The 27,478-nt window shown below is 39.7% G+C and overlaps 1 protein-coding gene across 1 annotated transcript; it reads left to right on the top strand.

The window, feature by feature from the left end:
- Window positions 1–2,344: 2,344 nt before the first annotated feature.
- Window positions 2,345–21,897, top strand: LOC139472668 (cholinesterase-like). Its single transcript, XM_071255133.1, has 13 exons — window positions 2,345–2,673; window positions 4,468–4,617; window positions 7,021–7,177; window positions 9,145–9,330; window positions 10,179–10,384; window positions 11,474–11,639; window positions 12,981–13,159; window positions 14,553–14,679; window positions 15,915–16,077; window positions 16,608–16,789; window positions 17,537–17,684; window positions 18,528–18,572; window positions 19,245–21,897. The coding sequence occupies exons 1-13, from the start codon at window positions 2,413–2,415 to the stop codon at window positions 19,315–19,317; spliced, it is 2,043 nt and encodes a 680-aa protein (XP_071111234.1). The 5' UTR covers window positions 2,345–2,412; the 3' UTR covers window positions 19,318–21,897.
- Window positions 21,898–27,478: the final 5,581 nt, after the last annotated feature.

Raw genomic sequence — 27,478 nt, 5'->3', positions numbered from 1 at the left:
ACATAGCTTCGCTAGCTATGTGTACAGTTTATTCCACTTCTTCATGAAATGGGGTTTAACGTCGCGTTCAAGATTATTGCACTTATATAACGACGTGCATGCACGTGTATGTGTGTGGTTGCTTGTACTAGTCCGGACTGATGCCGATTGTATAGTGCTAGCCCACTGAGATACCATGCTGCAGTTTAACATGAATACCCCATTCAGACACAATATACTGACTCCGACCCGAGCAGTCCTTGTTTTAAGCCCTTATACCGCGCTATGCATGGTAACAAGTGCCATCTTTTAACGTCTTTTGATATGACGCGGCCCGTGATCAAACCCGGACCTTTCGTGCTACCACGAGACGATGGAGTCGGTTCTCCATTAACAGATTCGTCTGCACCATACCCATATGTTTGACACGATGCCAGCTAACGCTACAGGGATGACATTCTGGCTGTGTACGTGATACCATATGCAGGTGCAGTCGGACCGGACTTCATCCTCAGGGACGAGAACACACAACCTCATCGTGCCAGGGTCATTGATGCCTACTTAGATCAGGAGACCATTGTCCGCGTGGAGTGGCCAGTCCGGTCACCAGACCGCAACCCTATCGAACATGTGGAACCAGATGAAGATCGCCCTCTCACGAAGCCCTGTCCATCCGACATCTCTACGGGAAATCTTACTATAGAGTGGAACAGTCTTCCCTCAGCTTCAGCCCAGAAGCTTATTAGCACGAGACGACGGTGCCAGGCTGTGTCGCATCACATGGATCACATACGCTCTACTGAGAGTTTGTATTTTAGGACAATAAATGGGGGCACGGGTGGCCCAGTCGTCCAAGGCGCCGTGATTCGCTGTGCAGTGTTGCATCCCTTGGGCACGCCAGAAAAATATGATTGTGGGTTCGAATCCCGGTTCGCCCCGATTATGTTTCTAGGTTTGTCAGCACCATACCCGTGCTCGTGGGTTTCACCGAAGTGGTAAACGTCTGAGACCTGCATCACTTCGGGCTTTCCTCCCACATTAAGCTGACACGCCGCGATATAACTGGAATACTGTTAAAAGCGGCGTTAAACCAAACTCACTCACTCACTCACTAGGACAATAAATTTGTGTTCATGATTATTTTATGTTTCAGTTTTGGTCAGATACTCTCATTTTGGCGAGTGATCTTATTATCGGTCACGTGCTGTTTGTTTGGCATCATGTGGCACATGCCAACGGAATTGAATATACATGTCTTCACGCAATGTTGCCTTTGGCTATTTCAACAGATGCACACAATTTGACGTATTAAATTTTACAGTGGTGATCACGAGCAAACGTTGGGGGGCGGCGGGGTAGCTTAATTGTAACTATGTGGGAGATCGAACCCGGGCCTACGGCGTGACGAGCCACCGCCTTAAACACTAAGCTACCTCTCCGCCACAGAGATTTCTCAGTCACATATCATGAGTGTGTGTGTGTGTGTGTGTGTGTGTGTGTGTGTGTGTGTGTGTGTGTGTGACGTACTGATTTTTTAAAACGAATGTCGAAATATGGCTATTTCCCGACTGAGTGAGTTTGTTGGTTTGTTGTTTAACGCCGCACTCAGCAATATTCCAGCTATATGACGACGGTCTGTAAATAATCGAGTCTGGACCATACAATCAAGTAATTGACATCATAAGAATCAATCCACGCAATTGGGATACGATGACATGCACAAATATTACGATTCATTCTATAAGTTTAACGGAAAACGAAATTAAAGTAAAGTACGGTTATAACGAACTCAAAGGGACTACTAATTTTAGTTCGTTATAATCGTAGTTCGTTATAAGCATATATACAGCATAACTACAGCAAATAGTCGGGACCAAAAAAGTAAGTTCGTTATATCCGTCAGTTCGTTATAAGCGTGTTCGTTATAACCGTAGTTTACTGTAATTCCATAAATAGTTATTGATAACGACAAACGTATGTAAACTGGTTAGCGAATACGAACAACTGACATTGAGCTGAGTAAAATCGGAATCAGTCTGAGCTAGTACAAGAACACACAGACACAAAACCTACTCCACCTCACTTCACATTGTGTAGGGACGGTCGGGTAGCCAAGTGGTTAAAGCGTTCGCTCGTCACGCCGAAGACCCGGGTTCGATTCCCGACATGGGTACAATGTGTGAAGCCCATTTCTGGTGTCCCCCGTCGTGATATTGCTGGAATATTGCTAAAAGCGGCGTAAAACCGTACTCACTCACTCACTTCACATTGTGCTGGGGACACCGAGCAGATCGCACATGAGTTATCGTTCTTGACACACCTGAACACAGGTGTGAAGAAATACCTTGATCACGTGACACCTTTATGCCTAACAGCCATGTTCGTTTGTGACACGATAATGGCTGCTCAAACGCGGAAGGGAGCAGAATAATAATGATACGACTGGGCATGGGGCCCGTTGGGGCCCTAATCTTGTTGTCTGTGATGTTAATGGGTGTGACAGAAGTGAGCTCCGCCTATAGTTACAGCGGAGACTACGTAACCACTGACACTGTATACGGTAAGGTGAAAGGGGTGAGGATAAAATCCAGTCTTGGGACCAAGTTCAACTGGCGCATCAACATGTTCCTGGGGATACCCTACGCTAAACGCATCGAACAGTACAGTGATTGGCGAAGAGAGTTCAGATTTAAGGTATTTAGCTTTTTATTACCTATTTTAATTAACACTCGAGAATGTTTGTAACATTGTTACGGGATTGTAACTTAAGTTACTAGTAATTCGGAGTATTATTTGAAATGATTGGCTAATAAGTTAAAGATACCACAGTCGACGGGTGACAAGCGGAGATACACATTTTGGAAGTATTGGTGGGGCTTGCATTTAAGATGAATGGATACACAGTTCGTTTTTGTGGGATCAGGTGAAAATGCCACCGCCTTGGTCTATGTTAGAACGGTGCAAACCATGCCTGTGGACAAAATGTATGACACCAGATTTCATTGGCTACGACAGGAACACATATATGTGTGTGTGAGAGAGAGAAAATTATTATAATATGAAAGAATCAGGTTTTCTTTAACTTCTTTGGATTAACGACTTAAAAGTTAATCTGGAGTGCAGGTTTAAACGGCACCTCAGTAATATAGCACTGATTTTCAGGCGAAAACTGCATCCCATTGACTACTTATTGTTGGGCGAAATAGGTACCTCTATTTTTAATAACGATAATCATGATAATAACGATTTATGTTGTAGAATATGTTTTCCTTGAACAGGTGACACAGTCTGTTATCCACAGAAACATTTTTATGATGTCGGCTGCCGACAAAAATGATATATATACGAAATATCTATAAACATGATAAAATTACTATTTATTTCCTACTTACTAAAATATATATTAAATATATTGTATACCTGAAATCCAATTTCTTGACTTTTCTTGACTCGGTTTCAGCTTGACATTGAGTTAATTTGAGTAAAGGTAATTAAAACTTCAAAGCACATGATGTGTTCAAAATAAGTTTAGTTGCACCTCCCAGTAAGAGTCTGCGAATAAATTGGAGTGGAGACTAATTTCTGATGTAAACTTGTTTTAACATTTCACAATTATTTGTGTTTGCAAGCATGGCAAGTGACCATGTGAGTTTAATTTCCTTTATTTTACTTCAAAGCATGTAATGTTTTCACAGTAAGTTTAGCTGCACCTCCCAGTAAGAGTCAGCAAGCAAATTGGAGTGGAGACTAATTTCTAATGTAAACTTGTTTTAACATTTCACAATTATTTGTGTTTGCAAGTGACCATGTGAGTTTCATTTCATGTTTTTCAGTACCAAGGTAAAAAAAATAATAAGGTGCCGTTTTCACCGGGCAATAGTAGACGTTTTTGCTATAGGCGAGGTGCCGTTTTCGCTTGGTGCCATTTTGCTGAGGTGCTGTTTTAGCTATAACCCATTTATCTGTCATGGCGTTCGGTATTGCATTCCATTAGTGGGTTTCTTTAACTTGTTTTTATTAGTGTAAGACTTACCTGTTTGGGTGTGATATATTGTATACTGGGAGCATGGGTCATTGCTGAAACCCCACTTAACCTAGCCTATATGTGGTTATTTACCAGTTTAAAGGCTGACCATAGTCACTGCTGTGAGAACCACATTTGCTCATACCAGAAAAAAACATGGTAAATGCAGAGTGAATTTTAGTGAGTGTGTTTATCATGTTAACATAGACAGTCGCATCAGCATTATTGAAGGAATGAATGTATGAATTAGTTCTATACATACCATGCATATAGCACTTATAGTATTACCGGTAAGTGTTTATAATATGCTACAATTCAAAGAATATGATTCCAGCTTATACTTTGGCATGTGTGGTATTAAACTTTAAGCATATGACATTTTCTTTCAGTGACAGTCTTGTGCTATGCTGCAGTTTGACCATATTGATTCAGAGGAACTGACAAGTGTATGTTTTTCTGTTTAGAATGCTGAGCCCCCCTCGTGGTACGGGATCTGGGACGCCACCTACCATCGGCCGGCCTGCCCCCAGCAGTTGTGGCTCATCAGGGAGACCCTCCCCCAGTACAGTGAGACCAGTGAAGACTGTCTGTACCTCAATATCTACACACCTGATGTAAGAGACAATTAGTTAGATGATAAAATGATTTACATTTACCATTGTTATTGAAGTGTTTCTTCTGTTATTGAAATGTTTCTTCTGGGCAGTGAGAATGAATGGAATGGAATGAATTGCTGTTTTCTATGAACATGAGTACCTGATAATGAATCCTAATACCTGTAGATATTAAGCAATCTTTGTTGAGACCATAGCAAGTATGTTGAGTTTTCCTTCATGATGATCCCCGGGCCACATGATACCAAAAGACGTTAAAAGATGGTACTTGTTGAAACCCTGTCTGGCACTCAGCATTAAGGGCCTTAAACAAGGACTGGTCGGCTCGGAGTCAGTATACTGTGCCTGAGTGGGGTATTCATGTTAAACTGCGGCATAGTATCTCAGTGTGCTAGTGCTATAAATCAGCATCAGTCGGGACTAAAGTACTCATGGAAATGAAAAAAACCTGTTTTGCTGGATTTAATAATCGACACAAAGCATTACGTAGATGTAAATACGAAATAACAAAACAACTGGAAAGGTACTAGTCTGGATTTGCTAGTTTTATCTCAGTGCTCAATAAAAAATGTACTTTACAGGAGGTAATTTGTAGGCACTTTTAACATTCACAAATAAAACTAAGTCCAAATTGACATGGCAGAAACAGGCTATAGGTATTATGCAAATTAGCCTGGAAAAGAGTTATCAAAACAACAATAAAAATAACAGCTATGTTTATGTACATAATAATAATGACATGTAAGTTGTTGTTTGAGAAGGGAATATGTTTCTTTTACATTTTGATATTTTGACGATGATTCACTATCCCAAAATGCCACTCACAAATCACTAACCACTGACAAATCACATGCACGTGGGTTTCAAGCACCTGTTTTCACCTGTCGTCAAGGTGTCATAGGTCATGGACATTCACCTTGATCTACTAACACCTGGTTATGCTCAGTTTCACAATAGTCTGTTTTGTTCATATTTTTACACACTTTTACGTGTAAAAAGACAAAAAACCTTTGATATGCTGTATTTCTGCCAAGGTCAAATAAGTATTATTTGAGTTGTTTGAATATTTATATATTTTTTATATTAACTGCATTTATTTAAAATCTGAGATTGAATAACAGTTTTTTTTTCATTCCCATGAGTACTTTAGTATAAGCAGCCACACACACATTTGCTGTATATGTGCAATAATCTTGGACGCGACATTGAACCCCCATTTCAACTCACCTCAGCTTTATGCTTATACGGCACTTTGTGACACGTTAAGTACTGATATAGGCAATGCTGTGCTAATACGCATGAAAACATTTCTTTCAGACTAGAGAACTATTTGGTCTTAAATATGTCAAGTTGTAGCCATATTTATAGATTGATTATTTGATTTTCATCAACATACAAAAAGAATGTGATCCTCTTTGTTAATGTACAAACTGGGCATCTCAGTGTATTAACTACCCACAGATGTGATACATATGAAACATGAATGTTTGGTAGGACTATATGTAAAGTGTATTTAATCAAGTAAAGCAAAGACGTATATACATCTGTATAAGTCTTTGAGTAAAGGGGGGCACGGGTGGCCCAGTCGTCTAAGGCGCTGCGATTCGCTGTGCAGAGTTGCGTCCCTTGGGCACGCCAGAAACCTATGATTGTGGGTTCGAATCCGGTTCGCCCCTATTATGTTTCTAGGTTTGTCAGCACCATACCCGTGCTCGTGGGTTTCACCGAAGTGGTAAAAGTCTGAGACCTGCATCACTTCGGGCTTTCCTCCCACGTTAAGCTGACACGCCGCAATATGACTGGAATACTGTTAAAAGCGGCGTTAAATCCAACTCACTCACTCACTCACTTTGAGTAAAGAAAGAAGGAACTACATGTGGTGATTGTATTCTGTATGTTCTTATCATGCTTATGGACAATATAATAATGTGAGTAGTGTTCAGTAGTGAGGTGGTAGAGAAATGAGAAATAATACCTGATTTCCTGAACATGCGACCCGTGAAGATTCCGGGGCAGAATAGGTCTTCAGCAACCCATGCTTGCCGTAAAAGGTAACTATGCTTGTCGTAAAAGGCGACTAACGGGTTTGGGTGGTCAGGCTCGCTGACTTGGTTGATGCATGTCATCAATCCCAATTGCGTGGATCGACGCTCATGATATCAATCACTGGATTGTCTGGTCCAGACCTGATTATTTACAGACCGCTGTCATATAGTTGGAATATTGCTTAGTGCGACCTTAAACAACAAACCAACAACCAACCAACCTGAACATTCTACAGTAGTCTGGTATATTGCTGGAACTCTGTAAGTAATTTGTATTAATAATATATCTGTCAGTGTCAATAAAGTGCAAACTGAAGCTGTTTATTTACAAACATGAATTTTTATTATTTTTCTTCAGAAAATTGATGATTTTGGAGGAACTAACTTGTACCCAGTGTTGGTGTTTATCCATGGAGGAGGCTGGACCATGGGGTCTGGACAGCAGTACCCTGGCATGTTCCTGGCAGACAGATCAGTCGTAGTGGTCACATTCAACTACAGGCTGAATGCTCTAGGTTAGTACAGCGGTATCCTGGTAGCTCCTGGCAGACAGATAAGCCATAGTGGTCACATTCAACTACAGACTGAATGCTCTAGGTTAGTACAGCGGTATACTGGTAGTTCCTGGCAGACAGATCAGTCGTAGTGGTCACATTCAACTACAGGCTGAATGCTCTAGGTTAGTACAGCGGTATACTGGTAGTTCCTGGCAGACAGATCAGTCGTAGTGGTCACATTCTACTACAGGCTGAATGCTCTAGGTTAGTACAGCGGTATCGTGGTAGTTCCTGGCAGGCAGATAAGCCATAGTGGTCACATTCAACTACAGGCTGAATGCTCTAAGTTAGTACAGCGGTATACTGGTAGTTCCTGGCAGACAGATCAGTCGTAGTGGTCACATTCAACTACAGGCTGAATGCTCTAGGTTAGTACAGCGGTATACTGGTAGTTCCTGGCAGACAGATCAGTCGTAGTGGTCACATTCAACTACAGGCTGAATGCTCTAGGTTAGTACAGCGGTATACTGGTAGTTCCTGGCAGACAGATCAGTCATAGTGGTCACATTCAACTACAGACTGAATGCTCTAGGTTAGTACAGCGGTATACTGGTAGTTCCTGGCAGACAGATCAGTCATAGTGGTCACATTCAACTACAGACTGAATGCTCTAGGTTAGTACAGCGGTATACTGGTAGTTCCTGGCAGACAGATCAGTCGTAGTGGTCACATTCAACTACAGACTGAATGCTCTAGGTTAGTACAGCGGTATCCTGGTAGTTCCTGGCAGACAGATCAGTCGTCGTAGTCACATTCAACTACAGGCTGAATGCTCTAGGTTAGTACAGCGGTATCCTGGTAGTTCCTGGCAGACAGATAAGCCATAGTGGTCACATTCAACTACAGGCTGAATGCTCTAGGTTAGTACAGCGGTATCCTGGTAGTTCCTGGCAGACAGATAAGCCGTAGTGGTCACATTCAACTACAGGCTGAATGCTCTAGGTTAGTACAGCGGTATACTGGTAGTTCCTGGCAGACAGATCAGTCGTAGTGGTCACATTCAACCACAGGCTGAATGCTCTAGGTTAGTACAGCGGTATACTGGTAGTTCCTGGCAGACAGATCAGTCGTAGTGGTCACATTCTACTACAGGCTGAATGCTCTAGGTTAGTACAGCGGTATCGTGGTAGTTCCTGGCAGACAGATAAGCCATAGTGGTCACATTCAACTACAGGCTGAATGCTCTAGGTTAGTACAGCGGTATACTGGTAGTTCCTGGCAGACAGATCAGTCTTAGTGGTCACATTCAACTACATGCTGAATGCTCTAGGTTAGTACAGCGGTATACTGGTAGTTCCTGGCAGACAGATCAGTCGTAGTGGTCACATTCAACTACAGGCTGAATGCTCTAGGTTAGTACAGCGGTATCCTGGTAGTTCCTGGCAGACAGATAAGCCATAGTGGTCACATTCAACTACAGGCTGAATGCTCTAGGTTAGTACAGCGGTATACTGGTAGTTCCTGGCAGACAGATCAGTCGTAGTGGTCAAATTCAACTACATGAATCCGCATAGCTGATTCTTACAGAAGCCTGCACATTTGCTGTTTCATTCCTTCTCAACCTTTGATCTTAAATGGACAATGAATATGCATGAATTTTGATAAATGCCCTGTGCATGACGGTACATGTGAGCAGAGAGGGAATTCCCTCGACTGCAATATTGGGATTCCCAGACATTCCGTAGTAATAATTGTAGTCAGCTTCGGTGGGCTTGGCTTCATTTTTTACATTCATTGGGAAATTAATTCAAGAACACGTGACCAATTTAGCTAATCAGAATACAGAAATTTCAATGAACACAAGGAAGATTTAATTATAAAGTCATGTTGCCAGGATTCCAGAAAAGTAAGGTGACTTACAGAGGTGTTTGGCTCTCTTTTGTGTCGGTGTACCAACGTTTCTAATCAGCATGAAACATTTACAGGGTTTCTCAGCACTGGAGATCAGCATGCCCCTGGAAACTATGGGATGTGGGATCAGATTCGAGCGCTAGAGTTCGTGAAGCGGACAATCACCGCATTTCGTGGCAACCCCAACTTGGTGACCATCATGGGGCAGAGCGTGGGGGCCGTCAGTGTGGGGCTCCATCTGCTGTCGCCCAGGAGTGGGAGTAAGTTGCTGTCATTTGGTGCTGCGTTAACTATGTATTCATGTGTATGTACAGAGTTGTGTACCTTAGCATTGCCAGTAACATGGAATGTATTTTGAGCACACTCATCCACTGATATGTCAATATGTCATTTGATATATAGTGAGTGTCAAATTCATTTTAACATGCCTGTTCTGTAGATTTTGTTGTTGTAGTTTTGTTATTTTTTTAACCTTTATGTTTGTAAAGGCTGTTGTGTCTATTGATTTGTCGTTGTGAGTATACAAAACACTTAGGTTAGCTTGGTTAGGGTCAGGTGAGCTATTTTTCAAAATATTTTGCCTGAGATCTTGTGTTCCGACAGAAAATGTGTGTTCTGATGGTAAAAGTGTTTTCTGACTGGAAATGTGTGTTCTGATGGTAAAAGTGTGTTCCGACAGGAAATGGTTGTTCTGATGGTAAAAGTGTGTTCCGACAGGAAATGTGTGTTCTGATGGTAAAAGTGTGTTCTGATGGTAAAAGTGTGTTCCGACAGGAAATGTGTGTTCTGATGGTAAAAGTGTGTTCCGACAGGAAATGGTTGTTCTGATGGTAAAAGTGTGTTCCGACAGGAGATGTGTGTTCTGATGGTAAAAGTGTGTTCTGATGGTAAAAGTGTGTTCCGACAGGAAATGTGTGTTCTGGTAGTATGTTCCTACAGCAAATGTGTGTTCTGGTGGTAAAAGTGTGTTCCTACAGGAAATGTGTGTTCTGGTGGTAAATACGTTATTCTGATTGTTACCATGTCTTCAGATGGTAAATGTATGATCTTTAGGTAAATGCGTGTACAGGTGATGAGAGCGCATTCTCATGGTGAATGTGTGTTGCAGACTTGTTCCACCGTGCCATCATGATGAGTGGGTCGGACCTGAGTGAGTGGGCCATCATGCCCTCTGACGATGCCAAGAACTATGCCAAGGCCCTCGGCTATGAGGTTGGCTGCCCCACTAATGACAACCAGCGTCTCATGGAATGTCTGCGGATGTATCGTAGCTACAATGAAATCGTCAACGCCTCTGCTCGGGTCATGATGAAGGTTAGGATTGAACCATAATTATGATTCTCCAGCTATAAGTATGAATTATGATGGATGTGATATTATAAGCAGTAAATTATTCTGAACATTTTAGCCTTGGCCATATTGGCAGTCCCATCACTAATCCCAAGAATTAGAATCAGTCTTCAGCAACCCACTTTTGGGTGACTAACTGGATTGGATGGTCAAACTTAATTTTTTTGGTTGATGTATGCTACTGTATCCCTGTTGTGTAGATCGATGCTGATGATGTCAATCACTGGATTGTCTGCTCCAGACTCTATTAGTTACAGACTGCAGCGCATAGCTGGAATATTGCTAACTGTGGTGTTAAACAACACACAGACAAACATTGGTACCTTCTCCTAGCACAAGCACTTTTTTGTACTAACATTTAGTCACTTATAAAGAGTTTGTCAGCAAAATAATTCAGGGAGTTTTGATATTTATGAGACAGACATAACACTTTCTGTTGTGGTGTTATTTATCATGTTTATTGTCTGACATTACCAAGGCCGAGGTAACTTGTGAATGTGTTACATAAGGGTAAACGTTTGTGTCTTATAACTTATGAATAAACTTCACTAGGGTCTCTATGTGAACATTAGGTGACATTGTACATGTTCGGTGAAGATGACTACATTTCATCAGTATCAGCTTCGACAGATGTTGCTGTTGTGTTCAGATATTAGTAGCTACACATTCCAGCTGTCTGACCATGACTTGTGCAATTGTAAAATCAAATCTTAGTTCTCGCTACCGCTAAACAAAGATCTGAGGACATCCCATTGCAGGTCATGTCAGAACGACCTTTCATCCGACCAATCAGAGCGTTGCTTATCAGATCATGAAAATGACAGTTGGAATGTTAATTTTGATCATGCAACCTCGAAAAACACCGGGTATCCAGAACGATAGTTATGGGCTTTATGACTGTATTCATACCATCTAGACCATCTGTTAGCCATTCCAGAATGTGCCTTTGCTTGTTTTTGTTCAGGTCAGTCTGACATGACCAGTAATGGGAGGTCCTCAGATCTTTGTTTAGCGGTAGATCTGATTTTAATGAGATTGTGACTTGTGTTTCAGCCTGGCAAGGTGGGGAACCCATGGGGTCCTGTGGTAGATGGGCAGGTGCTCGGGGTGGATTACTCCTTCCTGCCTGACCCCCCAAACATCATACGCCGTCAGGGACGTTTCAAGAAGATGCAGGTTTTGGCAGGCCTTGTCCTGGATGAAGGCTCATTTTTTATCCGTAAGTACTATAATGCATTTTCTTTGTTACCCCCATTCAAACATTTATTGGTAGGGGATATAGAAATGGACTCCATTCATCCATACTTCTGGATCATTTCTGTTCAATATCTCTTGCTGAAACTTCATGCACACATCACTTAACCAGTGCGTTTTGATACTGTGTTATTTTTTTCAATTTTATTTTTTGTGTTTCCAAGGCAACAACTTGGACATAGGCTCACTGGGGATAGTGTTTGTTCACAAACATCAGGCATGTGCTAACGTAGCTGGTGCCTTTTGATGTTCAGGAAATTTGAAGTATTTATTGTTTTTAGTTTCCAGGGCATCTTCCCGAGGCAAGGGTGTTAACTGACTATAAAAGTCCAGTTTCCACCCTTGCCGAACAATGCTAGAATTTCTGGCCTCGATCGTAATGCCACCAATAGCGATTAAAAGTTATGTCCCATCTATGTCCCTCCTATAGACCAATCAGATTCCACCTCTCATAATACTTGCATTTGATTCAAACAAATTGGCAGCTCCGAGACAAGACGATCTGATCGATATTTTAAAATCTATATGGTGATAAAATGGGTCTTACTTCGTGAAGTGCATCAAATCAGGTGAGTACCTTCATTGGAAACATGAAAAGATTTGGGAAATATATCTTGACGCCGAGTTGACGGCAAACATGCTTTGCAAATCTTGCAATCAACCAAAATCTGCACGGCAGTTTACGAACATGATGTTGATTTCGTTATGCAATTTTGATTGGACTATGCATAGACTCATTAGTCCAGCCTAGTTCAGCAAGGGTGGAAACTGGACTTTGATGGTCAGTTAACTCCCTTGTCTCAGGAAGATGTTTCCAAGGCAAAAAGTTCAAATAACATTCAAATGAGGTTAGGTAGCATTTCCAGAGTATTAATTCATAAATCATTTAACATCTCCTGGTGAAACTTTTATTCACATCAGATGTCATACATCAAATGTCAGTTCTGGAGGTTTAAACAAAAAATCTTTTTATGTGGAAAAATCATAATCTAGAGTCTCTATGATGCTTTGTAACAATATTATTAATCTTTTTTGAATGAAAAGTTCTGTCTATTGAAAAGTACCATTTCTGGGTCACTTGATTTGAAGATATGGAGAACATACAACATGATGAAAAGCAGTGAGGAGAGTTACTGTTGACACTTTAGGACTAACCAGTGTTGACTGGTATAATCAGACATATACATTATTACATACATATACTTGTGATTGTGATTTTTATAGACATCATTTAATAAAGAGGGGGTTGATATTGAAGAGTTTAATGTTTGTTTTGATACGTATTTTCTTCTGTTACCAAATGCAGCCAACCTACAAAATCTCCTGGATGGTGTGACTCCAGACCAGTTCGACAATATCTTGAAGGAATTTCTTCGTGACCGAGGTATCGTGGACATGTCCAATGCCATTGATGCTCTTTCATATGAATACACGTACTGGCCTGAGCCAAAGAACTACAGCCAAGTCAGGCAGATGTTGACAGATGTAAGTCTCCTCTCTTGAACTTATTTCTGTCTTGTGAACATTATAATAAATATAAGCTACAATATTTAACCATTATCATAAGCATCCTCTGCTAAAAGCGTAGTCCATTATATGATTCTGAATATATCAAAAGCAATTGTTTGCAAATCACTATCAAATACTGATGATACCAGGTGTCAATGAAAAGATGAGGGTTGCACCCCATCACTTGTAATTACCGATATCAATAGAACACTTCTGTAAATTTAAGGTACATAATATCAAGCATTACTTATATCATTGCTCAGACTTCTTCAAGTTTTGTATAGTTGAACAAATTATTTTGCATGTTTTTATTTCAATGGACAGTTCTATAGAATATTATGGCCAGGTTATGGGGTGGTTTGATTCAGTTTACTCATGGGATAAGTCAGTGATCCAAGAAAGTACCAAGGAATGTTTGTCTTCAAAATTCATTGAAAACTATCTGACAGAATCTTGTTAATATATACTACTCAAAGTTTCATAATATCAAAAACTCATCTAAACAAGATAACAATGGAAATATCCAGGTACATTAAGATTGGGTAATCCCTATAGAACCTCAATTTCATGCTGAACGGAGAGAGGCCGGTATCACCTGATATCTCAGACAGGCATGTTTGGATTGGGCTGAAGATCACGTCACTTGGACAGACCAGGACTTTTCTCAAGATACTGTCTTGACTTCACAGATTTTCATGCCCAAGTGTGGTGTACAAACGTAGCTGAACATGACTGCTATGGTAGGGGCTCAGTCATGATTTGGGGTGGGATCAGTAGAGCTGGGAGAATGAATCTCCATGTTCTACAGCGGAGCATGATGACAAGTGTGCACTATAGGGATGACATTCTGGATCTGTTCGTGAGACCATATGAAGGTGCAATCTGCCTGGACTTATCTGATGTACATCGCACAACCTCATCGTGACAGAGTGGTTGATGCCTTCTTAGAATGGGAGACTATTGTCCGTATGGAGTGGCCAGCCCGGTCACCAGACTGCATCCCTATTGAACACATGTGGAACCAGCTGCAGATCGCCATCTTACGATGCCCTGTCATTCTGGCAACTCTAAAGGAACTCACAATGTCTAACTGTGTTTGGGGGGACAATGAATTTGTTTACATGATTTTCTCATGTTTCAGTTTTGGTCAGATACTATTATTGTACATTGTGTGGCACATAAACATGTCTTCACACAATATTGTCTTTGGCTATTAGAACAGATGCACACAATTTGACATATTACCTTTTAAGGCAGTGGTCCTAAGCAAACTTGAGTAGTATAAATGTAGAGTATTTCCGATAATACTGATCTGAAATATTTCCATCAGTCTCGTAATTGATCATGGTAATTGTGTGATGGTTTTCAGCTGATGTCGGACTACATGTTCGGGACAGGTGTCAATGAGATGATGCGATCCCAGGTTATCTACAACACAACCTATTTCTATGTGTTCAAGTATAAGTCCTGGAACGACTTCCTTCCACCATGGAGAGGTGAGGTCGTTTGTGCTCTTCTTGATTAGATTCATCTTTCAGTAACTAACATGTTCAAAACTTGTGAGATAAGATTAGAAGACTTAGTAAAGGTTCAAGGAGTCAATTATATCCAATTGATTTAGGCCACAATTAAATATTACTAGCTTTTCATCCATGCCAGGCTCACCCCCCAACACCCTGCTTCATATAATTCTTTTTGTCCCAAGAAAGTAAACTTTGTTTATGACGAACATGCTTACAACAAACTGACAATATGACAAACTGTTTCTTTTGTCTCAGCCATTTTCTGTATATATGGGGTATATATGCTTATAACTAATATTAGTGGTCCCTCTTACCATGCTTAGTTTGTTATGGGGGCCACGGGTGGCCCAGTCGTCTAAGGCTCCGCGATTCACGAATCCCAGTTTGCCCTGATTATGTTTCTAGGTTTGTCAGCACCATACCTGTCTGAGACCTGCATCCCTTCGGGCTTTCCTCACACGTTAAGCGGACACGCTGTGATATAACTAGAATACTGGTAAAAGCAGCATTAAACCCAACTCACTCACTCACTCGATCACTCGATCACTCACTCGCTCACTTTGTTATGCCTGTAGTTAACTGTACCTACATGTGTACTTTATGTTTAATGAAATTATTCAAATAATGTCAGGTATGATAGCAATCAACAAGCAATAAAACATTGACCATTCTGCTCCACCTGATAATCAGGACTTAGCCATGTTAACTGCATTTCCAAAAACTGTTACACGTCTGTGTTTGGAATAGATTTGTCAATAGATAGTTGACAGTTCACATACATATTTGCCTTGTGCAGTTTAATTAATCAAAAATAACATCCAAAATATATGTATGTAAGAAAAGATACCTCCCAACTCATATTTTGTAAATAACTTTATTAAAATCTAATAATTTATTGTGGTGTGCTGAATCTCAATTTGTGTCGGTGCCTGTTGTCTGGTGGTTTGGGATTCAGAGCATTAATAGGGTACTTAGCACCTAATGTTTGTCACAACCAGCAGCTACAATTGAAGATTTAATGGTCACATTGACATATAATATTTGAGTTAAGGACCAAGATGACAGATCATAAGACCTAGCTTATTTTATATTCTGGAGCCCAAATGTGTGTCCTGTGCTGGATTTCTTGCAGACTACTGTAATAAAGTTGATATGGCACACAAAGTAAAACCCAACTCACTCACTCACTCACCATTTTGGTGCTTCAGGTGTTGCACATGGACAAGACTTGCAGTATGTATTTGGGCTGCCATATTTCAACGAGACCTACATCAATATAACCGGTCTGAGACCTCGGCAGGAATATGACTTGAATGACCGCAACATCAGCGAATACATGATCAACATGTTCACTAACTTCACAACCAGAGGGTGAGTGTACATCACGCCACAATCAGCCAATCATCCTCAGTGATCTTCATTTCATCACAAATGTCACATGACAGTTATCTACAGGTATCAAATGACTCTGTCAGTCATTCATATTAAGTCACCACATAACAGCCATAGCCAATGATTTTAGAACCCCATGAAGACCTGTGTTAGCATTGGCCCTCAACAGCCCATATTTGTCGCCAGAAGCAAGTAACACAATCAGGTGGTCAGACTCACCCACTTGGTTGATGCATGTCATCGTATCCAACTAGATCGATGATGTCAATCACTGGATTGCTTGGCTCAGACTTGATGATGTAGACTGCCATATTATAGCTAGAATATTGCTTAGTGTGACATTAAACAACAAATATTTCCGGATATCACACCAGTCATAGTCAATCATCGTCAGCCTTGACAACATTCATAATTTTCAGACTTCAGATTAGCTTCACAGCCAGCCATTGATAACAGTGTTTACCATGTTTAAGTTGTCCTGAATGTTAATCAGTTGTGTTTTTTTCCAGTGATCCAACCCCACGTGACCGTCCCATCAAAGACTTCCGCAATGCGACATGGTTAAGTTACAACCCCAAAAACCATAGTTACTTGAGTATTACCAACAAGTCTGAGAACCTGACCAACTTCAGACAGAAACAGTATGCCTTCTGGACAGAATACTTCCCTAAAGTCTCAGGGAGAGATTTGTGTGAGTATAATGGACAACGCTTGTATGTTAGTCAATGGATGCTAGTTAACCTGAAAGTCTTATTACAAGCCTGAATAGTGATAACAAGTATGGACACTCCCCAAAAAGTTTGAAATTTTACTAGCCCATAGGATACCTTTAACATGAGAAAAACTTATTTGTCAAATGACCAAGTGTCAATTTGCACCCCTGATTGATACATGATTGTTTCAAGATGTATGATTATCAGGTTTGGCAGTAATATAAATGCTTTTAACAGCATTGTATTCCAGCTTTTTAGAATCAATGAATCTGTAAAAGTACTTATATGAAATAAAATGCCCCAATGAAATAAGGTTCCTTCAGATTGCCATTTGTCATGGTAAGCAAGGTTTCTTCTGTTTGAATTTGTCATGGTAAGCAAGGTTCCTTCAGATTGACATTTGTCATAGTAAGCAAGGTTCCTTCAGATTGACATTTGTCATAGAAGCAAGGTTTGTTCTGATTGACATTTGTCATGGTAAGCAAGGTTCCTTCAGATTGACATTTGTCATGGTAAGCAAGGTTCGTTCTGATTGACATTTGTCATGGTAAGCAAGGTTCCTTCAGATTGCCATTTGTCATGGAGAGCAAGGTTCCTTCAGGCTTACATTTGTCTTGGTAAGCAAGGTTTCTTCAGATTGACATTTGTCATGGTAAGCAAGGTTCCTTCAGATTGACATTTTTCAAGGTAAGCATGGTAAATGATGATAACTCATTGTTTTACAGTTGCCTTTGGGACAACAGTATCTCCAGAAGCAATACAGACATCAGCATATGAGATCTCAACCTGGGCCCTCGTTGCAGCAGGGGCTCTCCTGATCATCATCATCATTGCCGTCTGTATTGTCCTGGCCAGAAAAACAAGGACTAAAAAGTATTGATATTGTTATCTCTCTGCCTTGATAATTGTGAAGTTTGTTCACATCAGAAGTGATATTTGTAGAAGCATGTCAACTGTTTCATTTCATTTTATACTCTACTTTGCATGTCTTATTTTATTTCTTATAACTGAAAAAGTATATTCCTCTAATGCCATAAGTTTTACGGTTCTTTAGTATTCCCTTTTTCAGTTGTAGGCTTGATTGGATAGTATTCTTGTGGACAAATTGGATTTATATTTATCATTTAATTACATACTTTGTTTCTTCATTGTTCATTCCATCCATCTGTGTGTAGTTCCTCTTACATTGTTTTCTGCAATGATAATGTGTAAAGATAATGAATTATTACAGTGAATTCAGAGCTGCCCAATGTTTGTGCTTCCTAACCCCACATGCAAGTCGGCTGATCTGTGAACTGAGTTTATTGCAGAACATAAGTCATAATACATTGTCTACTTAATAATTTTGATTCTACTTTTTATCTCAAGGTGTTGCTATCAATTAAATCATTCTAAGTAATTCTCTTAGTGGGATCCTTTCAAATATCAGGATTCAATACTACAGATAAAAAATAATTACTATTGGCTTCATGTAGCTGGTACATATAATCCTGTCAAAAGAAATCACTAGCGTGGTAACAAGTATTCATGTCAATATGCAGATCTTGAGACCTTCAAGAATGATGTGTTCATATACCTTTGTATCTGTGACTTGTATGAGACATTGTAGAAACAAATATTGCAGTTCACAGGTCTGTCTGCATAGTGCTTTCCCTCCAAGCATTTTCACCTCTGTTGTTACTTGCTTAAGAAGGTCCTGTGGCTTTCTTTCTTTAGTTATGAGACGAAATATAGACCAGCTAGAACCAGAGAGGCAGACAGGTAAGATTGACTTCAACTGATGCTTAAACACAGTGCTAGCTGGGGCAGGATTGTCTCCCTTAGTTCTCCCATCATGGGACGTGTTTCAGAAGGATGAATGTGTTATGAGGAACCTATCATCATATATCTAAAATTTCATTTGATGTTAGATAATAACATTCAAGCATTGAAGATGACATTATTATGGTAATTATGATGTATGAGTATCTCATCCTGCTGAACTAAACTAAACTAAAATCTGATTATTACTTTGATAATTTTTTGTGATATATTTTCAAGAGAGAATTCAAATTACAAATGATTTACTTAAAAAAGAAATTATTATCATAAGAATTCTATCCTCAAATAACTTACACCATGTCACCATTTCCTCTATTACTAGTCTTTGGTTTGTATGGTAACTTACAAATGTGTACAACATAGATGAAAGCATAAGTGATATCAATATGAATATTTTAAGGAAGTCATTTTTTTTCAGATGGATCTAATGTTTTCAACATTGATAGAAAGCACATGTCTTTCCTAATTCTCTTGTGAGGGCAGCTCTGAATGCCAGTTTACCATTTGTTAGGATTTATAAAGGAAACTAATCTGAATCAGATGTGCTTTTTTATTGATTTATACTTAATATTCTGTTTTTGAATGACGACCTCAATTCTTGCATCATTTCAGGTACGATAAACGTGGTTACGGAGGATCGACAAACTCAAAACTTAGTAGCATGACGAATGTGTCTCGATGCTGAGCTTGCTAAGATGCCTTACCTGCCCACCTACCTCGCACCTGTGTCGTCTCCCCTTTTACACATATTATTGATTACAAATATGCTTTGTGCAAGCAGACTTGTTTTTGCCTTAGATTAATTGATATTTTGAGCCAGACAAGTTAAAGCATGCATGTATTGTAAGATAAGACATTCCTGCTCTTTGGTAGAACTTTAGCCCATCCTGAAAACCGGAATTCTTTTGGGGTGTGTTCTCTTTCATATTTTTTTGTTCTACAAAATGCTTCAATTTTAGTATGTGCTTTATCTGATGTGATGAGATTTATGAACACTCATTAACCTTTGCCTTCTGTGGAAGACATTAATACTGTATGAATTTATACAGTTGTCTCCTGCTCTGCATGGCTAGTCCACACTAGAATGTGGTCCTTGCCTTACAGTATGATACATAATGAAATGTTAAAATTATGTAGATGAAACCTGCAGATTTTGTTTTTAAGTATTCAGTGTAATATGACAATTGTTGAAGTAATGAACAAACAAATAGGCATAAATTTGCTAGTGCTGTTATTTCAATATCTGTTTTACTTAAAAGTAGTTTGTTGATACAGAATGTGTAGATATAATTGCTCTGCTGACGTTTTCTTTCTCATTTGTTATTGTGTAACTATTACTACTGCAAGACTGTAAGGGACCAGAAAAGAAGTGTTCAGTTATACTGAACAGTCCAAGTAGTTAAGGCAGTTGAGAGTCCTATAAGAAATTGAGAGACAAGTGTGAGAATTATTTAAGTAAGACAAAAAGATTTGCATGACATATTTGTATATTTATCATAATGACAATTTGAATTTTCTATGAAACTGAAGTTTATAGTTGTTGCAGTAGATTTTCTATGTATCAAATTGACTTCCAATGTCATTAATACTTAGATCTTTATATCTGACATGATACCTATATGCATGAAGATAGGACAAACCCTCCATAGGAAGTTGTGTCAGTTGAACCCTGAGAAAACTTTGTGCTGATCTAAAATGATTTGACTTCATGTCTTTTCCACTACATGTATTCAGCAATTTTGATTTTAACAAAAGCAAACCAATATGACACAAATATCTTTTGGAAGGTACTCCATTTTGAGCCAAGATCCCATGACACATGGGAATGACTGAGTGTATTAAATATTCACACTAATATATCAGCACAACTTTTATTGTTTCCATTCAGAACTTCTTGTTTATGTTTATATTCAAAATACAGAAATCATGCTCTGAATGCTTAGCTGGCGAGATAAATTAGAAGCCTAGATGGTGATTGGCTGATTGGAATGTCCACCAAAGGTGACCTCCTATGCAAGTAATGTCAGATCTTCATGCAGAGATGTATTCTATCATAGTTAAAGATCAGATTCTAATGAGATTGACTGACTTCAAGTAAGGAAAGTTGTCAGGGGATAAATTGAAATCTCGGTGTCTTTACCTGTCAGGGTGTAAGGTGTACATGTGAATTGACTGTCAACTCCATGGACTGCAGAGAAATCAGTATTTATTTCCTGTACTGGTTTGAATAATTGTGTCATGAAATGTACACATTACATCATTTGATACCCATGTCCACCATGGCCTTTTTGTATATAAAATGATAATGTAAATATTGATGACATTGATCAGACTTTTTAGAGTAGCTGCAGTTGAGGTTGTCATTAATTGTTAAAGACACCGACAACAGGAAACTTCTCTCTGCAGTGTTGCTACCACATCCATCATTGAGCAAGATTACGGGACTATAGCTGGCTCTTCAGCATTCTTAGTTCTAGAACACTCTTTACAGTTCAGCAGTCTTGAGTCTGTATCGTTGTCATATTAGTGTATTGTTTTACTTACACTTCGAAAATTAATTGAAAATATTTAAGAGCAATAGTTTAAGTAGACTCTTTAGCTTCACTGTGTTATCTATACCTACATAGTTGCAATCTCAGTTACACTGATCATTTTGATTGTGATATCATTTGACGAAAAAGTTTGATTTTCAATGCAGCTGTTAATGATCATGTAAATATATATGGCAGCACAAGATCATCTCATATGTTCTTTGTATTTCTCATCCAGTCCCATTGTGTTTTTTTTATGAATTGTTCCTTTTTAATTGTGTGCTGGATACAATATGAATACCCTTCTACCTTGACATTTTTATTATTTGTTCTTAGAAAACATTCCATTTTTAACATGATTTATGAAATCTTATTTTGACATGTCATTTTTCTGCTCAGTTTCACATATTCAAAGCAATATTCATTTTTGTATTGATTTGAATGAATTTGATCTGCGATTAAATCAGTGACCTGATGAAAAGTCAGTGATATGAATATTGTAAGCTGAAAATTGATTGAGACCTGACGAAAACGTAACTTGAAAAACGAAAATTCTGAAACAGTATCGCAAGACAGGAAATTTTGCCTTAGAATCAGTTCATAATCATTGCTCTATACAGTGTTGGTTCTGTTATAAATATATTGTTACCAGTGTTAATTTCTACAATGTGTTTTCTACGATACTCATGTGTATATAATTCAAGATAATTCATAGTTTGTACATTGTCATAATAAATTCATCCTTTTGTAATCGTTGTCTTTAGTCACATCTTGTTCTTTGCTGTTTTCCAAGGGCTGTCGGGTAGCCAAGGCATTAAAGCCTTCGCTTGTCACACTGAAGACCCGGTTCGATTCCCCACATGGGTACAGTGTGTGAAGCCCATTTCTGGTGTCACCCGCCCTGATATTGCTGGAATAGTGCCAAAAGTGGTGTAAAACCATACTCACTCACTTTGCTGTTTTCCAAGGATTAACCCTGTGGGGTTCCTGGGTTAGAACAGATCCCAGCAACCTTTGCTTGACCTACGATGCTACTTTTTGGTTTTTGTTGCAGCGATGGAAAAAATATCCTATCACAATTCGAGTATTCCTTCCAGCAACTCCTGGGCGGTCGGGTAGCCTAGTTTTTAAAGCGTTCGTCACGCTGAAAACCCGGGTTCGATTCCGGCATGGGTACAATGTGTGAAGCCTTTTTCTGGTGTTCCCCCGCCGTGATATTGCTGGAATAGTGCTAAAAGCAGCGTAAAAAACATACTCACAGACTCCAGCAACTCGTTTGCTTCGTCCTGAACTCGATTATTTGCATGCCGTTATATACAGTCAAGTCCCGCTAATCCGACATGGTTGGTTGCATATAATTATGATTGACTGCAGCTTTAACATGTTGATTAGCACCTACATCACTGATATGATCCCGATATTGTCACTGAACTGGACCAAACTTACTTCAGTACAATTCTGAGAGGCAAGAGACCATCTTGTCTTGGCGTGAAAAGAGTTTTCTTTACAAAGCCCATTCTTCAAGAAAAAAATTCTTTGAAATTAGTTATTTCTCTACGGCGTGGTCAGTTCAAGTACCGTGCATTCTGACTGTACGTTATAGTAGGCTGATCATAGATGCTTTCAATCCAAGTCAATGTGAAGTTGGGTTTAATGTCGCGTTCAAGATTATTTCACTATTGTAGCGACGTGTATGTAGGTTTGTGTGTCTGCATGTACTCGTCCTAAGTTCGTGTATATGCTTGTGTTATTGTGCTATCCACTGAGATAGCAGTTTAATATGGATACCAGACTCAGGCACATATAATACTGACTCCGAGCCGACCAACCTTGTTTTATACGAATACCCTTTGTACTAAGCGCCAGGAAGGGTAACAGAAAGTAACATATAGTATATGGTGTGACGCGACGTGGATGGCGCCACCATCCGCTCTCCAGGAAAACGCTGTATTCACTACACCACTATTTATAAAAAGATTACCGATTTCAAACTTACAATGTATATTTTTTAAAGAGGTTGGTGTTACACTTTGTGTGTGTGTGAGTGTGTGTGCGTGCGTACGGGGGGTATATTGCAATACGATCACTCCGTAGAAAAGGGCATAGCTTAGCGAAACTGTGGGTATGCAGTCTTGTTGATAATTCACTGTCCACTCGTGTGTTTCATCTCTCCCTGCTTCTTTTTAGATCTGTCTACGCGGGAAACGCTAATTCCACACCTAAAATGATGTCATACTCTGACCATGCTCTTTCTCATCTCCAATACGACTTCAACCCCCAAAAGAAAATCACCAAAAATTCGCATGTTTTTAGAAATTTGTCACAGTATCTACTATTTCACTTCCATTCACAACATTCTAGATTCCCGTTCCCATATCTAGCAATTGTGTATAAAGTGTGAGTACACCAGTTGCGATTCTGTAAAACTAACGCCAATCAAAACTTCAACGAATGTTATTTCATATAATTTAATGTCATCTATTTTTTCCTAATTTAAAATGGCTGACTGCATACTATTTCTAAAGGGTGCCAACAAATCCCAACTGTTATGCGAGAGTATGTAGAGGTATGTATGAGTCGCAGTCCACACTATTTATGTCACGGTAGCCTGTTAATAACCAATAGAGTGTTCGAGACTTCTAACTAGGTAACAACGAGGTTTGACCCGTGAAGTTCCGGTCTTCAGCAACTTATGCTTGCCCTAAAAGGCGACTATGCTTGTCATGAGAGGCGACTAACGGGATCGGGAGGTCAGGCTCGCTGACTTGGTTGATGCATGTCATCGTATCTCAATTGCGTGGATCGATGCTCATGATATCAATCTCTGGATTGTCTGGTCCAGAAACAATGATCCACACCGTCGGGTCACGATTACACACGTTGAGCCAGAACACACGTTGTAACCACGTGACCCTCTCCAATCGCAGCAAACTACAAGCACGAGGTATTGGGAACCCATTCTGCCTAGGTATCCTTAACAGCAGGAACACAACGACGAATGTTGTTGTTGCTTTAAGTGTTTAAAAGGCCGCCTTTTGCCATAGCAATTTCGGCTGACCTGTCCTTTTGAACTCTGTGTTTGAGTAGGGTACACATATTTTAGTATTGATAAAATTGCTGTTATTGTCTTGATACGATTTATAATTTCGTATATTGGTACGATTTCATTCTTTTATCTTCGGTTGCTCTGTTTATATACGTTCGAGTAGCTGTTCATTTCAAACAAACCTAGAAAGGTTATCGAGGCGAATAGGATTCGAACCCACAACCATTGGTTTCTGGCGTGCCCAAGGTACGCAGTTCTGCACGGCGAATTGCGTCGCCTTGAGATCTCCCCCCACCTCCACCCCCACCCCCACCCACTCACCCACCCACAAACGCACACACATACATATAATATTATCAGAAATAGAGTTAGTTTGGCCCTCGCTACTGCGTGTGTCTCTTGGCTTCAGGAGATATACGACAGATAGCGGATCTAACTGCAATTCTTGTTTTAAACGAGCCTGGCCTTGAAATTCCAGTAACGAGTGAGCATTTGGAATCAGGTTGATTGCAAGATGGGCATACCTTGTCATGACGCTTTTTGTGACCGAGTCTGAGGCGTGAGATGGCTAATTGCTTTCATTTGAGTACGAGTGTGTTTTTTGTGGATCTTGGGTTGAATTTTGTGTAGAGATCTGCCATTCACTTCCGTTCATAACTTTCTAGATTCCCGTTCCCATATCTAGCAATAGTGTATTAAGTGTGAGTACACCAGTTGCGATTCTGTAAAACTAACGCCAATCAAAACTTCAACGAAAGTTCATTCATATAATTTAATGTCATCTATTTTTTCCTAAATTCAAATGGCTGACTGCATACTATTTCTAAAGGATGCCAACAAATCCCAACTGTTATGCGAGAGTATGTGTAGGTTTGTATAAGTCGCAGTCCACACTATTTATGTCACGGTAGCCTGTAAATAACCGAATCAAGACCAAGACGATTGATTGATATGGGAGCATTGCACATTCCGCTTATGTAAGAGGACACCCGATCAACCTATAGCCACCGAGCCTGACCACCACATCCGGTTTAGTCACTTCTTATAGTGAGTGAGTGAGTTTGGTTTAACGCCGCTTTTAACAGTATTCCAGTTATATCGCGGCGTTTCAGCTTAATGTGGGAGGAAAGTGATGCAGGTCTCAGACGTTTACCACTTCGGTGAAACCCAAGAGCATGGGTATGGTGCTGACAAACCTAGAAACATAATCGGGGCGAACCGGGATTCGAACCCACAAACATAGGTTTCTGGCGTGTCCAAGGGACGCAACTCTGCACAGCGAATTGCGGCGCCTCAGACGACTGGGCCACCCGTGCCCCCAGTTACTTCTTATAAGCAGCAATAGAGTGTTCGAGACTTATTCTAATTGCGTCGCCTTGAGACCTCCCCCCATTCGCTGGTATGTCTGCTTTTTCATCTCCATGAATATCTATGCGAGTCGGGATCCAACACAGCTCCACAGCTCCCTTGGCCCGATAGCTTTGTATATTCAGGTAGAATATTATTGATTGTGTTTGGTCTTGAGTTGAGTTTCTGCCGCTGATATAGCTTGTGGTGCACGTAGCGAGTGTTAGGACGACTGCCTTTGCTGCCGGTAGTTCCGGTATGACTGTGTGCATGATGCATTGCCTCCAATTCAGCAGTGAATACTGACTGACCGTTAGGCAGGCGGACCGAATGTATTTGGGGTTGGGAGCTTCAACGACTGTGTGCAACAATCAGAATAAGAGTCCACATATGCGGTTAAAGAAGGATATATACTATTACAAATAGTTTTTGCTAAGCCAATCAAATGACACGGAATCCCTTTGAAATAAAATTATATGTTAATGAATCTCGGGAGATTATTGGTTGTAAAAAACATTCTTCTTGTGGTTTCTTCCAGGAATATTGTCTAGACCTAGATTGGAAATTGAGCCTATACAGTCTCCCCTGTGAATGTGACTTCTCACAATATCTCTATATCATCAATGACTATTACAATACTTTATTATCCGAAAAGGGAATTCTTTGTACAAGTGAAAGCAGTAATGCATTAAACACATAGGGTTCGACATATACAACATTTAAGAAAGTCAGAAAGGTTAAAAAGACAGACAATCCTAGGGTTTAACAATTATTTTAAAGAACTAAGAGCTATGTTTGTTTCAAAACGTGGCAAAAGGTATGGCCGACCAGAAAGTAGGAGTGGATACTCCTTACTTTAAAAGTGTTCTGGGTCTGTTAAAACTTTATGAGATAAGTTTACAAGACGTTTTTCGTATAAGATTGTACGTCGTGATTTATAATGAAGTCGCAGAGCTCCATACCAACACGAAAGGGAAAAAAGTTAAAACACTTTCTGAAAACAAAGACATGAAAATATCTTAATTTGCGTATAAAATGTACTCTTAAAGTATGTTGAAATTTTAAAAAAAATCATCAGTGTTCACATTCCAGATTAATGTATTATCTATAAACGTTCTCACATAGTTATATTCTTGTACAACTTCCACAGTCCAGTTGTTCTCATACTGACAGGTATTGGTCATCTTATGGCGTCTGACGTCAATGGTAATTTCTTTTGTCTTGTTTGTCTGTGTAGCGTCACCCTTATTAGGCCAACCGAAGCTGCGTCGTCACCAAACTTGACAGTGAGACAACAGGTAGCTGGCTCACACAACCATTTGTTTAGGGAATGAACGCATCTTGTTTATCTTCTTTGATAGGCATTTAGAAGTTGGAGTACTAAGTCAGGATAAGAATTTATGGATGAACAAATTCTTTATTACAATTAAGAGCGACGTTTCGGTGTAGGTTCTAACGCCTTTACATGTGTACATAACAGGCTTCTCTACTCCAGTATAACAATATCTACTCTACTGTATAAACATTGCCTCCTACTTGTATATATACTTGCCAACCACACTCTGTATATCACTTGCTTGATAACGGTGTTAGAACCTACACCGAAACGTCGCTCTTAATTGTAATAAAGAAGTTGTTCATCCATAAATTCTTATCCTTACTTAGCATCTTGTTTGTTTTCACGGTTTGTTTTAAAAAATGTTCGCAAAAAGACTTTTAACATCAAATTTAAAGAACAACAAAATATAAACCTTTTACAAATGACGAAAACATAGTCACGGGTAATCTGTGCGCAAGAACACTTGTTCATCTGAGTGCAAAAAATCGAGCACGGGCATGGCTCATAGGTCATAAAAGTAAACGAAGCGGCTGTAGAAGTTTCTGAGACAGTTACCGGTGAATTAGAGTTATCTGCTCTTAGT

The sequence above is a fragment of the Haliotis cracherodii genome, unplaced genomic scaffold (assembly GCF_022045235.1).
Source record: "Haliotis cracherodii isolate W230 unplaced genomic scaffold, xgHalCrac1.p SCAF_1, whole genome shotgun sequence".
Lineage (NCBI taxonomy): Eukaryota > Metazoa > Mollusca > Gastropoda > Lepetellida > Haliotidae > Haliotis > Haliotis cracherodii.
This window is presented reverse-complemented; position numbering and strand designations above follow the sequence as displayed.